The 16,657-nt window shown below is 39.5% G+C and overlaps 1 protein-coding gene across 14 annotated transcripts in view; it reads right to left on the bottom strand.

The window, feature by feature from the left end:
* The window catches only part of ABI3BP (ABI family member 3 binding protein), a 733,533-nt gene that overhangs the window by 244,167 nt on the left and 472,709 nt on the right, over positions 1-16,657 (bottom strand). For 13 of the 14 annotated variants that reach the window (XM_073586187.1, XM_073586193.1, XM_073586188.1 and 10 more), the window contains 6 exons: positions 13,517-13,579; positions 11,739-11,810; positions 8,211-8,282; positions 6,106-6,180; positions 5,718-5,789; positions 2,609-2,683 (listed from right to left, as the gene is read on the bottom strand). In XM_073586187.1, coding sequence (XP_073442288.1) covers positions 2,609-2,683; positions 5,718-5,789; positions 6,106-6,180; positions 8,211-8,282; positions 11,739-11,810; positions 13,517-13,579 — 429 coding nt within the window. The remainder of the gene's footprint in view (positions 1-2,608; positions 2,684-5,717; positions 5,790-6,105; positions 6,181-8,210; positions 8,283-11,738; positions 11,811-13,516; positions 13,580-16,657) is intronic. The other variant, XM_073586190.1, reaches the window with a different exon arrangement.

The raw sequence follows: 16,657 nt of genomic DNA, 5'->3' as shown, positions 1-16,657 counted from the left end.
ATGAAGTGTCCGTCATAGGTTGCCTCCTTTTCAGGCACATGACAGCTGATCGGATCAGCGGTTATGTGCACCTAACAGCCGATGGTGGAATTGCGACCCACCTGCAGCTGTTAACATGTTAAATGTCACTGTCAATCTCTGACAGCGGCATTTTATATGCACGCTCAGTAAAAGCGTCACACACCATACTCATCAGCGCCCATTTCACATGACTACGGGTTGCTGATGGGTTGGCATGACAACCCGTGGAGGAGAGCTGCAGGAGACTCCTGTGGTTGCCATTTCCGCATAGTTATGAGCAACGCCCTGAGGTCGGCGCTCATAGCAAGTGAGCATTTCTGCTACAGAGAGCAGGGCTGCAGCCCTGCTATGTGTAGCACAAGCCATCAGATGATCTCAGCTTCTAGACTCCAATGGAAACTGTTGAAGCAAGTAAAAAAATAGTTTTTAAACTTATTAAAAAAATAAATAAAAGTTTAAATCACTCCCCATTCACCCCATTCAAAATAAAACCATAAACAAATGAAAAATATGCATATTCAGAATCACCCTATCAATATATAAAAATTATTAATAAGATTCTTAAACAACGAAACTTCTTAAAAAATTAAAACGCCATAATTACGTTTGTTTGGTTGCCGCAACATTGCATTAAAATGCAATAACGGTTTTTTTCACCACTTAAATAAAAAAGAACTTATATGTGAACTCATAATGAGGAATCATAATGGCAGGTCAATTTTAACATTTAGTGAACATGGTAAAAAAATTGTAGAATTGCACTTTTTTTTGCAATTTCAGCGCACTTTGAATTTTTTCCCGATCACCAGCACATTATTTGGCAAAACAATCTTGTCACTCAAAAGTACAACTCGTCCCACAAAAAAAGAAGCCCTCACATGGCCATATTGATGGAAAAATTAAAAAGTTATGGTTCTGGGAAGAGGGGGAGCAAAAAACGGAGATGCAAAAATGGAAACACCTCTGGACCTTGAAGGGTTAATACAGAATATTTTCTGCAAGACATAATGAAAGACTATAAAAAACAGAAATTGTATTTATTTGTATTTATTTATGTGAAATGATTCATTTTGCAAATAAAAATTTTGGGGCAAGTAAAATAATTTAAGCAAATCTTATTTACATATATGGACCCTTAAAGTACATATACCGTATATACTCATGTATAAGCCGAGATTTTAAGCACATTTTTTGTGTGCTGAAAATGCCCTCCTCGGCTTATACATGAGTCAGACATCAATACTCACCCTCCGTCGCTGGATTTCCATCCCTGCATCTCCATTGTCCCGGCACCAGCAGCTTCTTCCTGTGCAGACCTATCACGTGGCACCGCTCATTCAGGTAATGACTATCCACGCGTTTCCACTCCCATAGGTGTGGAGTGCATATTCATTACCTTAATGAGCGGTACCACATCACTGCTCTGCACAGGAAGCAGCTGCTGGCCACGACACAACGGAGAAGCAGGGAAGTGCACAGACCGCACCAGAAGGGGGTGAGTATGACGGGGGAGGAGGGGGAGGCAAGCCGAGCTGAGCCATGCATTCAAGGGGGAGGACAGGGGAGCCATGCATACACGGGGCAATACGGGGAAGCCATGCATACACAGGGAAATACAGGGAGCCATGTATACACGGGGGAGTACGGGGGAGCCATGCATACACGGGGAAGTACGGGGGTAGCCATGCATAAAAGGGGGAGGACAGGGGAGCCATACATACAAGGGAGAGTACAGGGGAACCATGCATACACGGGGGAGTGCAGGGGAAACATGCATACAAGGGGGAGGAAGGCGGAGCCATGCGAGGATGGGGGAGGATGCGAGCCATGCATACAACAGTGGAGCCACACATAGCAGGACAGGACAGGGGGAGCCACACACAGCAGGACAGGGATGAGGGGACAGTGCATACCTGGCTTATACTTGAGTCAATAAGCTTACCCAGTTTTCTGAGGCAAAATTAGGTGCCTCGGCTTATACTCGGGTCATCTTATACTTGAGTATATATGGTGTCAGCCTATACATGTTAACACTACAACATTTGTGATCCCATTTTTACTATCATTGCCTTTGCATCTCTTTTTTTTGTCTAGTTTTATGTATTTTGCACTTTGTTTTTTTTGCACCCAACTCATTATTCTGTTTGCACCTTTTTTAAGTCTATTTTATATGTGTTCGCCTGTTTTTATTGGATTTCACTTTGTGGTGGAGTTTAGTGATTCTAGATGTTTTCACCTGATTCATCAATTTCAACTTTTTAAAAAGCCACGAAATTTGGTGCAACTCCTCTCTAGTCCACACCTGGTGTATTTTTGAGTAATGAAGTATTGTGGTGCAATTTTTGCTCCATTTTGAAATTGTCAGACTTTGGAACTAATAAGTAGCAAAAACAGAAAAAAGAAAAAAATGCTTAGACTTTGCATAAATTTCATGAATTGTGTGAGCCATTTTTGCAGCATTTGGCAACAAAAATGGCAACAAATACCGGGAGACAAAAAAGTAAAAAGTCATTTAAAAAAAGTAATGAATTGGGACCAGAATGATTTAGCATTAAGCTATATTGGAAAATGATAAATTGAACTATACCAGATACAGAATGATGAACTTCAGTCCTAGCAATACTTCCATATGTAGTGGGAATATGATGACCTCCTGTGAATGCTTAAAGAAAAATAACAAATAAAACATTTCATATACCTTTGAAATGATGAAGCAGGTACAAGCTTATGCTGGTTAAAAGCATAAACATTTAGTATCCATTGAGGCAGATGCATCATTGTAGACCAGCAATAGTTTTTCCAGCTCTATCAAATACTACTTTATACGTCATCAGTTGTGATCACAATTTACAATTTTTTATTATTCTGGTCTAAAACTCCTTTAGAATCTCCCAGTGATATTACTGTATTTTGAGAGCTTGCAATGTATATATCTCTGCCTCAAAGTTTCTAGCAGTGCAATGTAAAGAGGCAAAAGAAACAGCAAGGTTCATGTGTGTATAGGTACAGTGGATACGGAAAATATTTAGACCCCTTTAAATTTTTCTCTTTATTTCATTGCAGCAATATGGTAAATTCAAAAAAAGCTCATTTTTATCATTAATGTACACTCTGCACCCCATCTAGACTGAAAAAAACAGAAATGTAGAAATGTTTGCAAATCTGTAAAAAAAGAAAAACTGAAATATCACATGGTCATAAGTATTAAGACCCTTTGCTCAGACACTCATATTTAAGTCACATGCTGTCCATTTCCATGTGATCCTCTTTGAGATGGTTCTACTCCTTCATTGGAGTCCAGCTGTGTTTAACTAAACTGATAGGACTTGATTTGTAAAGGCACACACGTGTCTGCTATATATAAGACCTCACAGCTCACAGTACATGTCAGACCAAATGAGAATCATGAGGTCAAAGGAACTGGCCAAGGAGCTCAGAGACAGAATTGTGGCAAGGCACAGATTTGGCCAAGGTTACAAAAGAATTTCTGCAGTAATCAAGGTTCCTCTCTTGGTGAGAGAGGTAAAGAAGAACCCCAAGATCACTGTGGCTGAGCTCCACAGATGCAGTAGGGAGATGGGAGAAAGTTCCAGAAAGTCAACTATCACTGCAGCCCTCCACCAGTCAGACCTTTATGGCAGAGTGGCCCAATGGAAGCATCTCCTCAGTGCCAGACATATGTAAGCCCGCATAGAGTTTGCTAAAAAACACATGAAGGACTCCCAGACTATGATAAATAAGATTCTGTGGTCTGATGAGATGAAGATAGAAGTTTTTGGTGATAATTCTACCAGGTATGTGTGGCGAAAACCAGGCACTGCTCATCACGTGCCCAATGCAATCCCGACAGTGAAACATGGTGGTGGCATCATGCTATGGGGGTGTTTTTCAGCTGTAGGGACAGTATGACTGGTTGCCATTGAAGGAGACATGAATATGGCCAAAAACTGACATATCCTGGATGAAAAACTCTTCCAAAGTGCTCTAGACCTCAGACTTGGCCAAACAGTTACCTTCCAACAAGACAATGACCCTAAGCACACAGCTAAAATAACAAAGGAGTGGCTTCAGAACAACTCTGTGACCATTCTTGACTGGCCCAGCCAGAGCCCTGACCTAAAACCAATTGAGCATCTCAGGAGAGACCTGAAAATGGCTGTCCACCAACAATCACCATCCAACCTAACGAAACTGGAGAGGATCTGCAAGGAAAAATGGCAGAGGATCCCCAAATCCAGATGTGAAAAACTTTTTGCATCATTCCTAAGAAGACTCATGGCTGTACTAGCTTGAAAGGGTGCTTCTACTCAATACTGAGCAAAGCGTCTGAATACTTATGACCACGTGATATTTCAGTTTTTCTTTTTTAATAAATTTGCAAAAATTTCTACATTAATGTTTTTTTCAGTCAAGATGGGGTGCAGAGTATACATTAATGAGAAGAAAATGAGATTTTTTGTATTTACCAAATGGCTGCAATGAAACAAAGAGTGAAAAATTTAAAGGGGTCTGAATACTTTCCGGACCCACTGTATTTTCACCTATAACTTCTATGTTAGTAGGAACCAAAAATTCTAATAAGTCATGGGAAAAAAACCTAGTTAGGGGAAGGCGAAACGGATAGCCATACAGTGACTGCTGCTGGAAAAGCGAGGAGTGGTGTCGTAGCATTTATGATTTGTGAAATGACTTATAAGCAGGTGAGATTTTGTAATGGTTAAGATCCTGTGCCTTTAGAGGGAACCTGTCACCATGAAAATCCAGTCTAATCTGCAGGCACCATGTTAAAACACAGGGGGAGTTGAGTAGGTATATAATTTTGTGAGAAAAGATTTGTTATAACCTGTGTTTTCATAATGGAGACCTCATATATTATTTGTACACATATTTTTTGCACTATTTTTGAGGGTGCAGCCCAGCCAAGCATTTTTGGCCTTGTAAACTAGAGTGTCTGTTCTCATGGGATGCATTTAGATGCTGGGCAGCCCGTATAATCTAATAGTATGGGGGTCACTAATAGACTGTAAGCCAGACACTGTGCATTACCTGTGTGTGACCAGTGCCCTATAGAAGATGCTTTTGCACAATCTAATACTAAACAGTCACCCCCTCCATGAATTGGTAGGTTGTGAGTGGTTGTCTCATCAGTATTTTTGCACCTGTGTTGCCGCCTTCATTACTACATGGGTTTGCTGTGTCCTAAGAGTGCATTAGTTCTGAGACCTTGACAGGTAAGCACTTCTGTCCCTTTTTTCTGTGCTAATTCTTGAAGTTTTGGAGGATGTTTAGTCATCTTTTTGTGGCTTTGCTATTAAGTTTAACATCAAAAACTCGCCAAAAGCTCATCCTGGGAACGTAGTCTAAATTTTAGAAGAACAGGTTATACTGAATCTTGCCTTACAAATCTAATTTACTCAATTCTTCTGCTCTATAACATGGTTCCTATACTGTAGATTGGACTGCATTTTCATGATCACTGGTTCCCTTTATGCAACGCTTGAGCTTTTCTTGAATTTTTTACGCTGCAAATTTTAGAAAGAATGCAAGTAACCTATTTTACTTGGGTGTATAAATGGTGCAGAAAATCTGCAACATCAAAAACTCACCAAAAGAAGCAGAAAGATATGCTATATAAGGCGTAACATCGAATACCATTCTGCAATGAAAATACAGTAGGATAAGCTGCTAAGCTTTACCGGTGGTTGTTTTTGTTTGAATAGGAGGGTGCCATGTTCTTTGTTTGGCTGGAAGAAATTTAGGTGCAGTAGCTGGGGAAATAATAAACCTAGCTGTTTAATAGTACAACAGAAATACAGTTTTATATGATAAATCAATGCCAGCACAATAAAAGACACAAAACACATATACACTAAACACAGCATTAAAAACCTATTTTCTCCCACAAACTCAAATGTAATTATTTTTAATCTCTAAATAAGGAAAATAAAACTTGGCAAAATAATTGTAAGCGCATGCATCATGTGCATGTTTAAGGTTTTATTGAAGTGAAAAAGGGATGGTCCTTTATAAGAAGAGGGACTATAAGCACTGAATTCGAAATATTGTAAAAATGGTGAAATATACCAGACACAGAATATGGCTCTTCAGTCCTAGCAATAGTCTCATATGTAGTATGAATATTCTGAGCTCCTGCGAATGCTGAAAAAATCCCAAAAATAAAGGTTGAACCTTTACTGAAGTGATGATACGAGCCTCATGCTTCAATGTGAAAATGAAAATAACATGAATATTTAGAGTACATTGAGTCAGAGTTATCAAAGCAATATAGACTATCACAAATAGTGTTTTCTTCATGTCAAATGACAACAAAATTACAAATAGCATGACACGTACACTAAATGGACAAATATATTGAGACACCTACATGTTACACCTACCTATTTAGAATCCAAAGGCATTACTATGCATTTGATCCCTGCTTTTCAGATAAAACTCATTCCACTTTTCTGTCTTTCTACAAGATTTTTTGTCTATGGCAACTTTGGGAATTTGTGCCCATACATCCAGAAGAACATTTGTGAGGTTAGTCAAAAATGTTGGATGAGAGAGTCTAGCATGCAATTTCTGTTTTAGTTCACCCCAAAGTTTTGAGATAGGATTGAAGATAGGGCTCTGTGGGAACCAATCATATTCTTCCACACCAAACTCACCCAACCGTGCCTTTATGGAGTTTTGCTTTGTTCACTGCCGCTGCTACATCCCTACCTGGACCTTCTCCAGCAGTGTCTGCCTCTGTCATCATGTACCACCATAGTTAACCCTGTGGTAACACTGGTGGTAGAAGAGATGTCACAAATAGTATCATTGGGAAGTTCGGATACTACCCAGCCAGGAATACTACTGTGGCTGGGGTCAGTCAGGCAGAATGGGTGTGTGTACTGTCCAGCAGCTCTGCAGGAGTAGCTCCTTGATGTGGCCAGTGGGAAATTACCACATTCTACATTAACTCCCACAATACTCATACTCCTGCTGAGCTGAAGGACAGCATATGCATAAATTCTGCCTGGCTGACCAGCACCATGGGCCCAGCTACATCAGTATACCTGCTGAATTGTGATATCCAGTGTATGCCTTGACATCACCAATGTCACCTACAAAGATTGTGGGCGGCACAGTGGCTCAGTGGTTAGCATTGCAGCGCTGGGGTCCCACCAAGGACAATAAATGCAAGGAGTTTGTAAGTTCTCCCCATGTTTGTGTGGGTTTCCTCCAGGTTCTCTGGTTTCCTCCCACATTCCAAAGACATACTGATAGGATATTTAGATTGTGAGCCCCATTGGGGATGGTGCCAATAATGTCTGTAAAGTGCTGTGGAATTAATGGCGCAATATAAATGAGTGAAATAAATAAATAAAAACAAAGCAGGTCCAGGTCAGGATGTATCAGGTGCAAAGTTAATCTGAAACAGAAAAGAATCTTCCCCAAACCGGTCCCACAAAGTTGAAAGCATACAATTGTCCAAACTGTATTAGAAGGCTGAAGCAGTGAGACTCCTTTCACTGGAACTAAGGGGCATAGGCCACTCATCAGTGAACTTTTTAAAACACTCATTATTTCACAAATGTTTATAGAGGCAGACTGCAGAACTCGGAGCTGGATTATATACATATGAGGCAATGGGACAGAATAAAGAACTTGAATTCAGTGATTTAAGACGTGTCCCAATATTTTTGTCCATCTTTACAACACCTTATTGGCAGTAACTAGATTGTTCTTACATTTTACAGTTTTACACAGTTGATCTGACTTTATTTTATGAACCATCAATGATTTGTTGCTCAGAATCATGGTTTGATATCTCTGTCTCAAAACCTCCAGAAGCACAACATGTGGTAGCAAGAATAAGCAACTGATATGACTTGTGTATAGGTATTCTTCTTGAATACACCAATGTACAATTTTCGTCTCCACCGATTTTCAAGATGAAACCGCAAAAATTGTAATTGCCATACAAGAATACCTATTTCTCACAGATATAGCTAGGCCGATTACATGCTCAACAAAGTGGATGTTGCTGCTGCCGATGAGACAGTCATGTGGTAGCAAATATATTGTGAGATGGACTAGATCTGTGTGCTCATAAGCAATGAGAGATGCTAGACAATGCATGATGTCTAGTGCCAGTATGCATTCATAAGTGAGCAGCACGAGAAACGACAAAGCTTTACCCATGGTTGTTTTTTGTGGAGTGTGGGAGGGCAGGGTGTTTTGTCTGGCAGTGACAATTTGTCTTGTAGTAGCTGCAAAAAACATTACAATGATGTGAACAACAGTATAATAGAAATATATATTTTTAACATTTTCTAAAAAATTTTCTGTATTCACAACAGAACGGTATTGTAAAGAAATATGCAGAAGTACTCCACATACTGTGAAGAAAATAAGTACCGTATCTGATACACTGCCGATTTTTGCAAGTTTTCCAACCTACAAAAAAATTGAGAGCTCTATAATTTTTATCGTAGGTAAAATTCAACTATGAGAAACAGAATCTTAAAAAAATCCAGAAAATCAAATTGTATGATTTTTAAATAATTAAATTGCATTTTCTTGCATGAAATAAGTAGTTAATTACCTACCAACCAGCAAGAATTCTGTCTTTCACAGACCTGTTAGTTTTTCTTTAAGAAACCCTCATACACTGCACTCATTACTTGTATTAATTGCACCTGTTTGAAATTGTTACCTGTATAAAAGACACCTGTCCACACACTCAATGAATCACACTTCAGCCTATCCACCATGGCCAAGACCAAAGAGCTGTCTATGGACACCAGGGACAAAATAGTAGACCTGCACAAGGCTAGGATGGGCTACAGGACAATAGGCAAGCAGCTTGGTGAGAAGACAACAACTGTTGGCACAATTATTAGAAAATGGAAGAAACGCAAGATGACTGTCAATCTTCCTCAGTCTGGGTCTCCGTGCAAGGTCTCGCTTCATGGGGTAAGGATGATTCCAAGAAAGGTCAGGAATCAACCCAGAACTACACAGGAGGACCTGGTCAATGACCTGAAGAAATCTGGGCTGACAGTCTCAAACATTAACTTTAGTAACACACTACTCTGTCATGGATGAAAATCTTGCAGGTCACGGAAGCTCCTCCTGCTCATGTCAGCACATGTCCAGGCCTGTTTGAAGTTCACCAGTGACCATCTGGATGACCCAGAGGAGGCATAGGAGAAGGTCATGTGGTCAGTTGAGACCAAAATGGAACTATAGTACAGACCTGTGCCCAATAGAAAATCTTTGGAGGGAGTTGAAACTCAATGTTGCCCAGCGACAGCCTCAAAACCCGAAAGATCTGGAGAAGATCTATATGGAGGAGAGGGCCAAAACCCCAGCTGCAGTGTATGCAAACTTGGTCAAGAACTACAGGAAACGTCTGACCTCTGTATTTGCAAACAAAGGTTTCTGTACCAAATATTAAGTTCTGTTTTTCTATTGTATAAAATACTTATTTCATGAAATAAAATACAAAATAATTATGTAAAAATTACACAATGTGATTTTCTGGATTTTTTTTTAAAGATTCTGTCTCTCATAGTTGAAGTATACGATAAAAATGATAGACCTCTTCATTCTTTGTAGGTGGGAAAACGGTCAAAATCAGCAGTGTATCAAATATTTATTTTCCCCTCTGTACAAGTATTTTCCTAAAATACATCATTTATTTAAAAATATGGTTTGGTAGTCTTGTGCAACTAAGAGTAAAATTAAAGGGGTACTTGGGGAGAAAATATTTTGCACTGTTCCTGCCCTCATACACTATAAAGATGAGATGCCCAGTGCACTTCTGCTATCTTTGTAATCCCATGTAACAAGATCTACTCCTCACTGCTCCCCCCCACCATCTGGGACATTACGTCCCACACCAGTGTGCCACTATCCACTGTGACTAAAGGGGGTTTTACACATAGCGATATCGCTAGCAATATCGCTAAAACGTTACTGATTTTGTGACGTTATAGCGATATTGCTAGCGATATCACTATGTGTGATACTTACCTCCGACCGGCTCCCCCGCTGTCCATCGCTGATCGCGCGAGATCGGGCGGCTCCATTTATCGTCGTCAGTTTCCTGCTGGGGCTTCCTGCTGTGACGACGAGCGACGCTGGACGCGGGCGGGCGGACGTCAGGATAGCTGTGTGTGAAAGGTGAGTATCGTGCTCTGCGTCGCTGCTGCATCGCTGTGAGATCTTTCTGTGTGAAAGCTCACTAGCGATCATTTAGCGATACACCAGCAATCCTGACCGGGTCGTATCGCTGGTCGGATCGCTGGTGCATCGCTAAATGTAAAAGGGCCTTAACAGCCAGTTTCCTCATAGTAGCAGGGGGAGTGGCCTGCGTTAGGCCGCCCACCCCCAATATCTGTCTCTCTTTAGTCCAAGAACAGGGGGTGAGGCAGGGCCGTGGCCTATGGTACACTGTTTCTACCTGCCATCTCATATCTGTCTCTATTCACTCCAAGAACAGGGGGCGTGACTTATAATTAATTAGAAAGATAATTAGAAAAAAATAGATGAAAGTCAAATCATTACATTTCTAAATCTTTAAATTGAGCCCTCCCATCCCACCTTAATGTCCCGCTTCCCCATCAAAGGTTGTCTACTTTGCCCAACACTCTTCCTGACCCAGAATGTAAGAAAGTTCTACTGTGTGATTATGGAGCACACGAGCCTGCAGCATTTTTTGGAATCATTAATATGAAGAACTTAGGCTACTTTCACACATCAGTTTTTTGCTGTCAGGCAGGATACGGCTATTTTTATAAAAACCGGATCCAGCGAAATCAGGCGTCGGATCGGTTTTTCTCTCATTGAATTGTATTAGCGCCGGATCACGCCGCATGGCCTTCCGTTTCTTCCGGTTTTTGCTGGATCCGGCAAAAATTTTGATTCCGGCATCTGGAAAAAACGTCTCTAGTAACGTTTTTTGTCTGCGGCGAAAAACCGGACAGCGCCGGATCCGACGCTTCCGGCTTTTTGTCACAAAGAAAGTCTATGGGCGCCGAAATGCGCCGGATCCGGAAAAAGACGGATCCGGCCACCGGATACGTTTTTTTAAGTCTGCACAGATATAACCTGCTAGACGGATCCGGCAGAAAAACAAATCCGTTTCTTCAGTTCTCCAAAATTTACGCCGAATCTGTTTTTTCTAAAAATAGCCGGATCCTGCCTGACGGCAAAAACCTGATGTGTGAAAGTAGCCTTAGGCTGTTTCTGGGCACATGGGTCCCATAAAGTGCCAAAAAGGTGCATCTTATAAAGGTACCAGTGAATGTATGTTTCAGTCTAGTCGAATGCTTTACTATAATTCCTTACTTTGCGTACACACAGAGTTGAATTTAACATTTGCAGTACGTAAAACGCACACCTAGACTCAAACAAGCCTCTGCTACCTCTTAAACAGTAGTGAAAGACAAATTAAATAACACTATTAATATTAGGCAATGATTAAATATCAATCAGTCTAGTTCTCAATAATCGATTATCTGCATCAGTAACCAGTCAAATGGATTTTTTTTGTAATTTCTCTTTCCAAAAACTGAATGAGAAGAATGAAAACGTGGAATTACGTAAAAATCCATTAGATTTACAGGCCGTGGACTGATGTACTTGTCATCACTTACTCCAAGCCTAATATATCAATAGTGTTACAAAAATATAAAATGCCCAAACAGTGGTAGTTTTACCTAAAGGTGTCATGAATTGTTTTAGAGGAAAGAGAGGGCTCACTTGTGGTACATCAGTGGTTACTGGATACACTGGTGAAAAATAAAAACTAAATTAGAAGAGAAAATGACTCCAGCCAAACAAACTCAAAATCACGTGGAAGCAGATCTAATCATATCAGCAAATATTATTATTGAGATAAGACACCGTGGAAACATCTTCAGTGCTACATCCAGAGCAGCTAAGCATAGTCAAATTGAGGACAAAGATATAACATTTTTACAAGTTATAATTTTTCTTAAAGGGATTCTGTCAAAAGCTGTTTATTCTGCCCTGCAATACAATACGCACGTGTCAAACACAATGTCTGCATTCTTTTTTCTACAAATGTGTATGATTGCATGATATTGTTTCATGATTGCAATGCGCTGCCAGAACTGTGCGAGAATTCCAATGTATTCATGATGTATGGTCTTCATATACAAATGGGCATAAACACCTCCAAATAACATACTTTAAATGGAACCTACCAATACATTCATGCAGCCCAAAGCACGCTTTATTTGGCATTTTTTTTTTAAAAAGTACAAAGCTTGTTGATCGAGATTTATAAACCCTAGCAACATGTAGCAGAAAAAACTCTGGATTTGATGTGGTTTGTATAATCCACAGCATGTAAATAATGAAGTACGAAGTTTTCAAAGTGGATTTTATCCTTGCATAGGGTAATTTGCATAAAAAAACACAGCAAATTGGATGGGTAAAGTAACATAGGTACAATTTGCAGTTAAGTAGTATTAGATTTTTTCTATAATATGTGGTAAAGAAAGACTGCCAGAGATGTACTTTCATTGCAAATCCATAAATCAGTAGAGCAGGAAACTTTGTAGTATATCTTAGCAGAGACTTTTGCTTCTGTCTCCAGTAATGAACCACTTCTTGCCTTCCCCCCTGCCTTTTAAATCACCATTTACTCTGAACAAACGGCTGAAAACCATCTTGCTCAAGAAAAGACAGATTGCCGACACAGCATAGTGTCAGGATACACAAGATATGGCAGTCTATGGAGAGGGGAAGGAGAGAAAGAGAGGGGCACAGCCAGGTACTGCACAGAAACATATAGAGCTGCAGTTTTTTTGCCAGAGCTGAATTCACAACTACAATGCTAAGTACTGCTGAGTAATTTCCTCCATGCCACTGCTGCTTTTGTCGCTTTCTGTATGTGTACAGTAATGTATGGAAAATATCACAAGAGATAAATCTCCATCCACTCTGAGTCAATTCCAAGTTTGAGCTAGAGCCTGAAGAAGGTAAAATATTACATATTATGACCAGAGATATTCTTTTCCACATATACATACACATTCAGAAATATAAGAAGGAAAAGGAGTCAAACAAGTCTACTTGTTTGACTCCTTTTCCTTCTCATGTTTATGCATATTTATCGGAGTGTTCTGTCGCTTTATGGTAATTTTGAAGTGGCCACTTGGCCCTGTAATATATCTAATACAACAAATTTTACTCTGGATTATGTATTCATGTACATACACATTGCAGCATTTTCTGTTAAATTACTAGAAAGTATAGCTGTCCTTTAAAAGCAACATGAGATCTGAACTGTGCGCTCTCCCTTGCTGCAAGTAGGGGTGGCTTCACCTCTGCAAGCATTGTATAAGTGCATGGAGACTCCAGTGGGTACTCTGCATTTTACCCATTTAATTAGATGAGACAACCACTTTCACAGAGCTAGAGAAAACAGTCAAGCACAATGAAACCTGATAAAAATCAATGGCTTTACCAGAAGTTGTTTTGATTATTCTTGGAGGTAACATAGTACCTTGCTGGGATATTGGTGGGGTTTCTGTTAAGAACAAAGCCGTAAAAAAATGACTTAAAAATAATAGAAGCAAAACAGTGTCATTGAGTGACATTTTTAAAGATGTGTTTTCATTTACAGTATCATGCACAAAGCAAATTATAATATTTCACATGCATAAAAAGTCTTTTATATTTATTGTACAGAATATAATGAAATTTTATTCTATTGCATAGGGGAATTCATTAAAAACACTTAAGACATGGACAAGCTTTCTATGAGAATGTGCATAAACATACTCTACATTTTACACAAATGTAAAGGGATTAATGTCTCCAGGCCTGCCAAATTCAATAGGGTGTGGTAAATCTCAAGAGAGCACACTGAAACAAAGACCTGCAGAGGGTTGTGACAAGGCGGGATGCAGGGCGTGTCTTTACTTTTATGCAGCTTTTAGTATGGTATGCCCATATTCATGAACAGTGTAAATAAATAAGAATTTTAATTTCTTCATTGGAGGGTTTTGGAAATTACATGCCTGTATATGTCTTTAGAAGGAACCTGTCATGTGGAAAAAAAGCTAACCTGCAGATATGGTCCTGCCTGGTGCCAGCACTTAGACCCCACCTGCCGGGAGGAAATTAACTTTATTCCTCTCTGTAACATTCGGGTTTTGATCTCTGGGGTGGCACTGACGTGGGTTCAGTCAGCCCTCTGTGTATTGAGAGCAGCGGCTGTAACCACACCTCGGCTGGGTCAGTGTGGGGAGTGCGATTACAGCCACCCCTCTTTATTCAAAGAGCGTTGACTGAACCCGTGTCAGCGCTACCCAGTGACTGAAACCTGAATGTTACTGGGGGTCTAAGTGCTAGCGCCGTGCTGGTTCAGAACACTATAAACCTGCAGATTCACCCCATATCTGCAGGTGTATAGCCTATTTTTACGACAGGCTGTCTTTAATTCTCATCAATGTCATAAAATTAATCCAAGAAACTTTAAAATTGAAGTTAGTTAGTTAGAACTGCTCCAACACCCTTACTTCCCTTGTCTGCCAATACTTAATGGTGCTCTGAGGGTATGTGGACATGGCGTCTTTTAGATGTCGGTGTACCTGCTGAGTTTTTTCAGCAAAAGATGCTTCAGGAAAACTCCTTTGGTGTTTTTCCCGAAACATCTTTTTTTACGTCTTCCCTGACACCAGCATTTTGCTTTGTAATTGTTTCCAAGCGGAAGCTGCCAGAAAAATGGTCAGGTCACTTATTTTAATAGTTCTGCTACTTTGGATGTCTGAAACTTTTAAAAGAAGTTCAAACAGACTGAACAGATGCAATGTAAAAAACAACTTGAATTTTTTTTTAGCCCTTTTTCAGGCATGTTCCAAGCAGAATCTGCCTTAAAAAGATGTCATGTGAATATACCCTAAGGAGCAGATAAATAATGACACAGAATTCCGGTACACGCGCAAAGTGCAACATTTAGTAAGGATTTTAGACACTTGGTATGTGTCACTAGAAACTTTTATAAAATGCCTAAAAAAGGCAGCATAGCTAAGTGTATTTGTACAATACATTAACGTTAATATTAGACTTCAACAATTTTTGGCTTAAGGATTGGTCTAAAGGTACGCCATCCAAGAAGTGGGGTAAAGCTACATAAGATGTCTGGATGCACAAAATTTATCATCCCTGCAGCAGCCGCTTTGATCAATTTGTTGTCTTCTAAGATTGTCTACTGTAGAGTCACACTGTATAACTATTACACAGGATTACAAAATCTTCACCCATTTTTTCCTTTTTCTATCAGTGCATTATTTTGACATGTGGCTTTGTTAGACTTTGCCTAATGCAGAAGAATTTATACTTTTTTGTCACTGTTTGAGGATTGCTGTAAATTACTGTGTAATTTATGAAAAAAAAAATTCTGTGTTTATTTTCTTAAACTAAATTAATAAAATGTATCTAATTTTAATCTTTTAATTACATTTTAATCCAATAAGTGTTTGTTATTGGTGGGATCAATTATTTTCTTCGTTCTACATTTACTTGACAATATATAGCTAATGATAATGAGTGATGCTCTGTAATCCCATTAGTTGTGCATGAAAAATAGAGTTGGTACATGGCAGAAAAGATTACACAGGTCTGCAAGAGTAATATTGCTTGGAAAGTAAGAGGTGATCTTTATATACTTTTGATCTCTGAACTCAATAAAAATATTGAAAAAATTCCATCACATACAGTTTGTCTTTTATAAATTCTATAGACTTTTTCTTGCATCATACTTTGACCCCTTTGTGTAACCTTTGGTGTCATTAAATTAACTAGAAATTAATGGATGATGTGCTGCGATTGGCTTCATAACAGTGTGGTGGTGTCCATAGCTGCCAATCATACCATATTTTTCATTTTACCTCAGCAGTAAACGAAATGAAAGCCGCGCTGTGGTTGGTTGTTATCGGGAGTAATGACAGGATGTTTTTTAAGTCACAGTTCATAACATTGTGGCGATGTCTGCAGCAATGAATCAGAGCACAGCTTTCATTTTACCTCAGCATTATAAGACCTGAATGCTGTGCTGTGATTGGTTGCTATGGGGAGCATAGGCAGATTTTCTGTTAGAGAGTTTACAATAGTGTGGTGGTGGATGTGGTGGATTAAACTCATGTATCTAACAATGTGATTGAAATGGCTACAAGGGATTGTTGTAATTCACCATACAACTTTTGTTACATTTGCGGTCGTTTTGGAGTGAAGAAATAACAAAGGAACACTACAGACTTAATTGGAAAAGTGCATTTTGCTTACTTTTGTGTAAAGCTAAGTGATCAGGAAATGTCGTGGGCTCCACATATAGTGTGTTCTGTTTGTGTAGAAGAACTACGACAGTGGTCAAAAGGGAAAAAAAGCTTTCGTTTTGGTATGCCTATGATCTGGAGGGAACCAAGAAATCATAGTGATGACTGCTACTTGCTACTGTACATGTGATGTGGAGGGATTCAACCTTAAAAGAAGGAAATCATAGAGAGTTCAGGTGAGAAAATCCAGCACCATGTGTTTGCCTTAATTATCCAATATTATCCAGTGCAATGCTTCACAACAACAGGGATCTTAGGTGCCATTCAAA

This window comes from Dendrobates tinctorius, unplaced genomic scaffold, assembly GCF_039654945.1.
Source record: "Dendrobates tinctorius isolate UK_male_01 unplaced genomic scaffold, ASM3965494v1 ptg000091l, whole genome shotgun sequence".
NCBI classification, from domain to species: domain Eukaryota; kingdom Metazoa; phylum Chordata; class Amphibia; order Anura; family Dendrobatidae; genus Dendrobates; species Dendrobates tinctorius.
The sequence above is the reverse complement of the archived record's forward strand: the minus strand, read 5'-3'. Positions and strand labels throughout refer to the sequence as shown.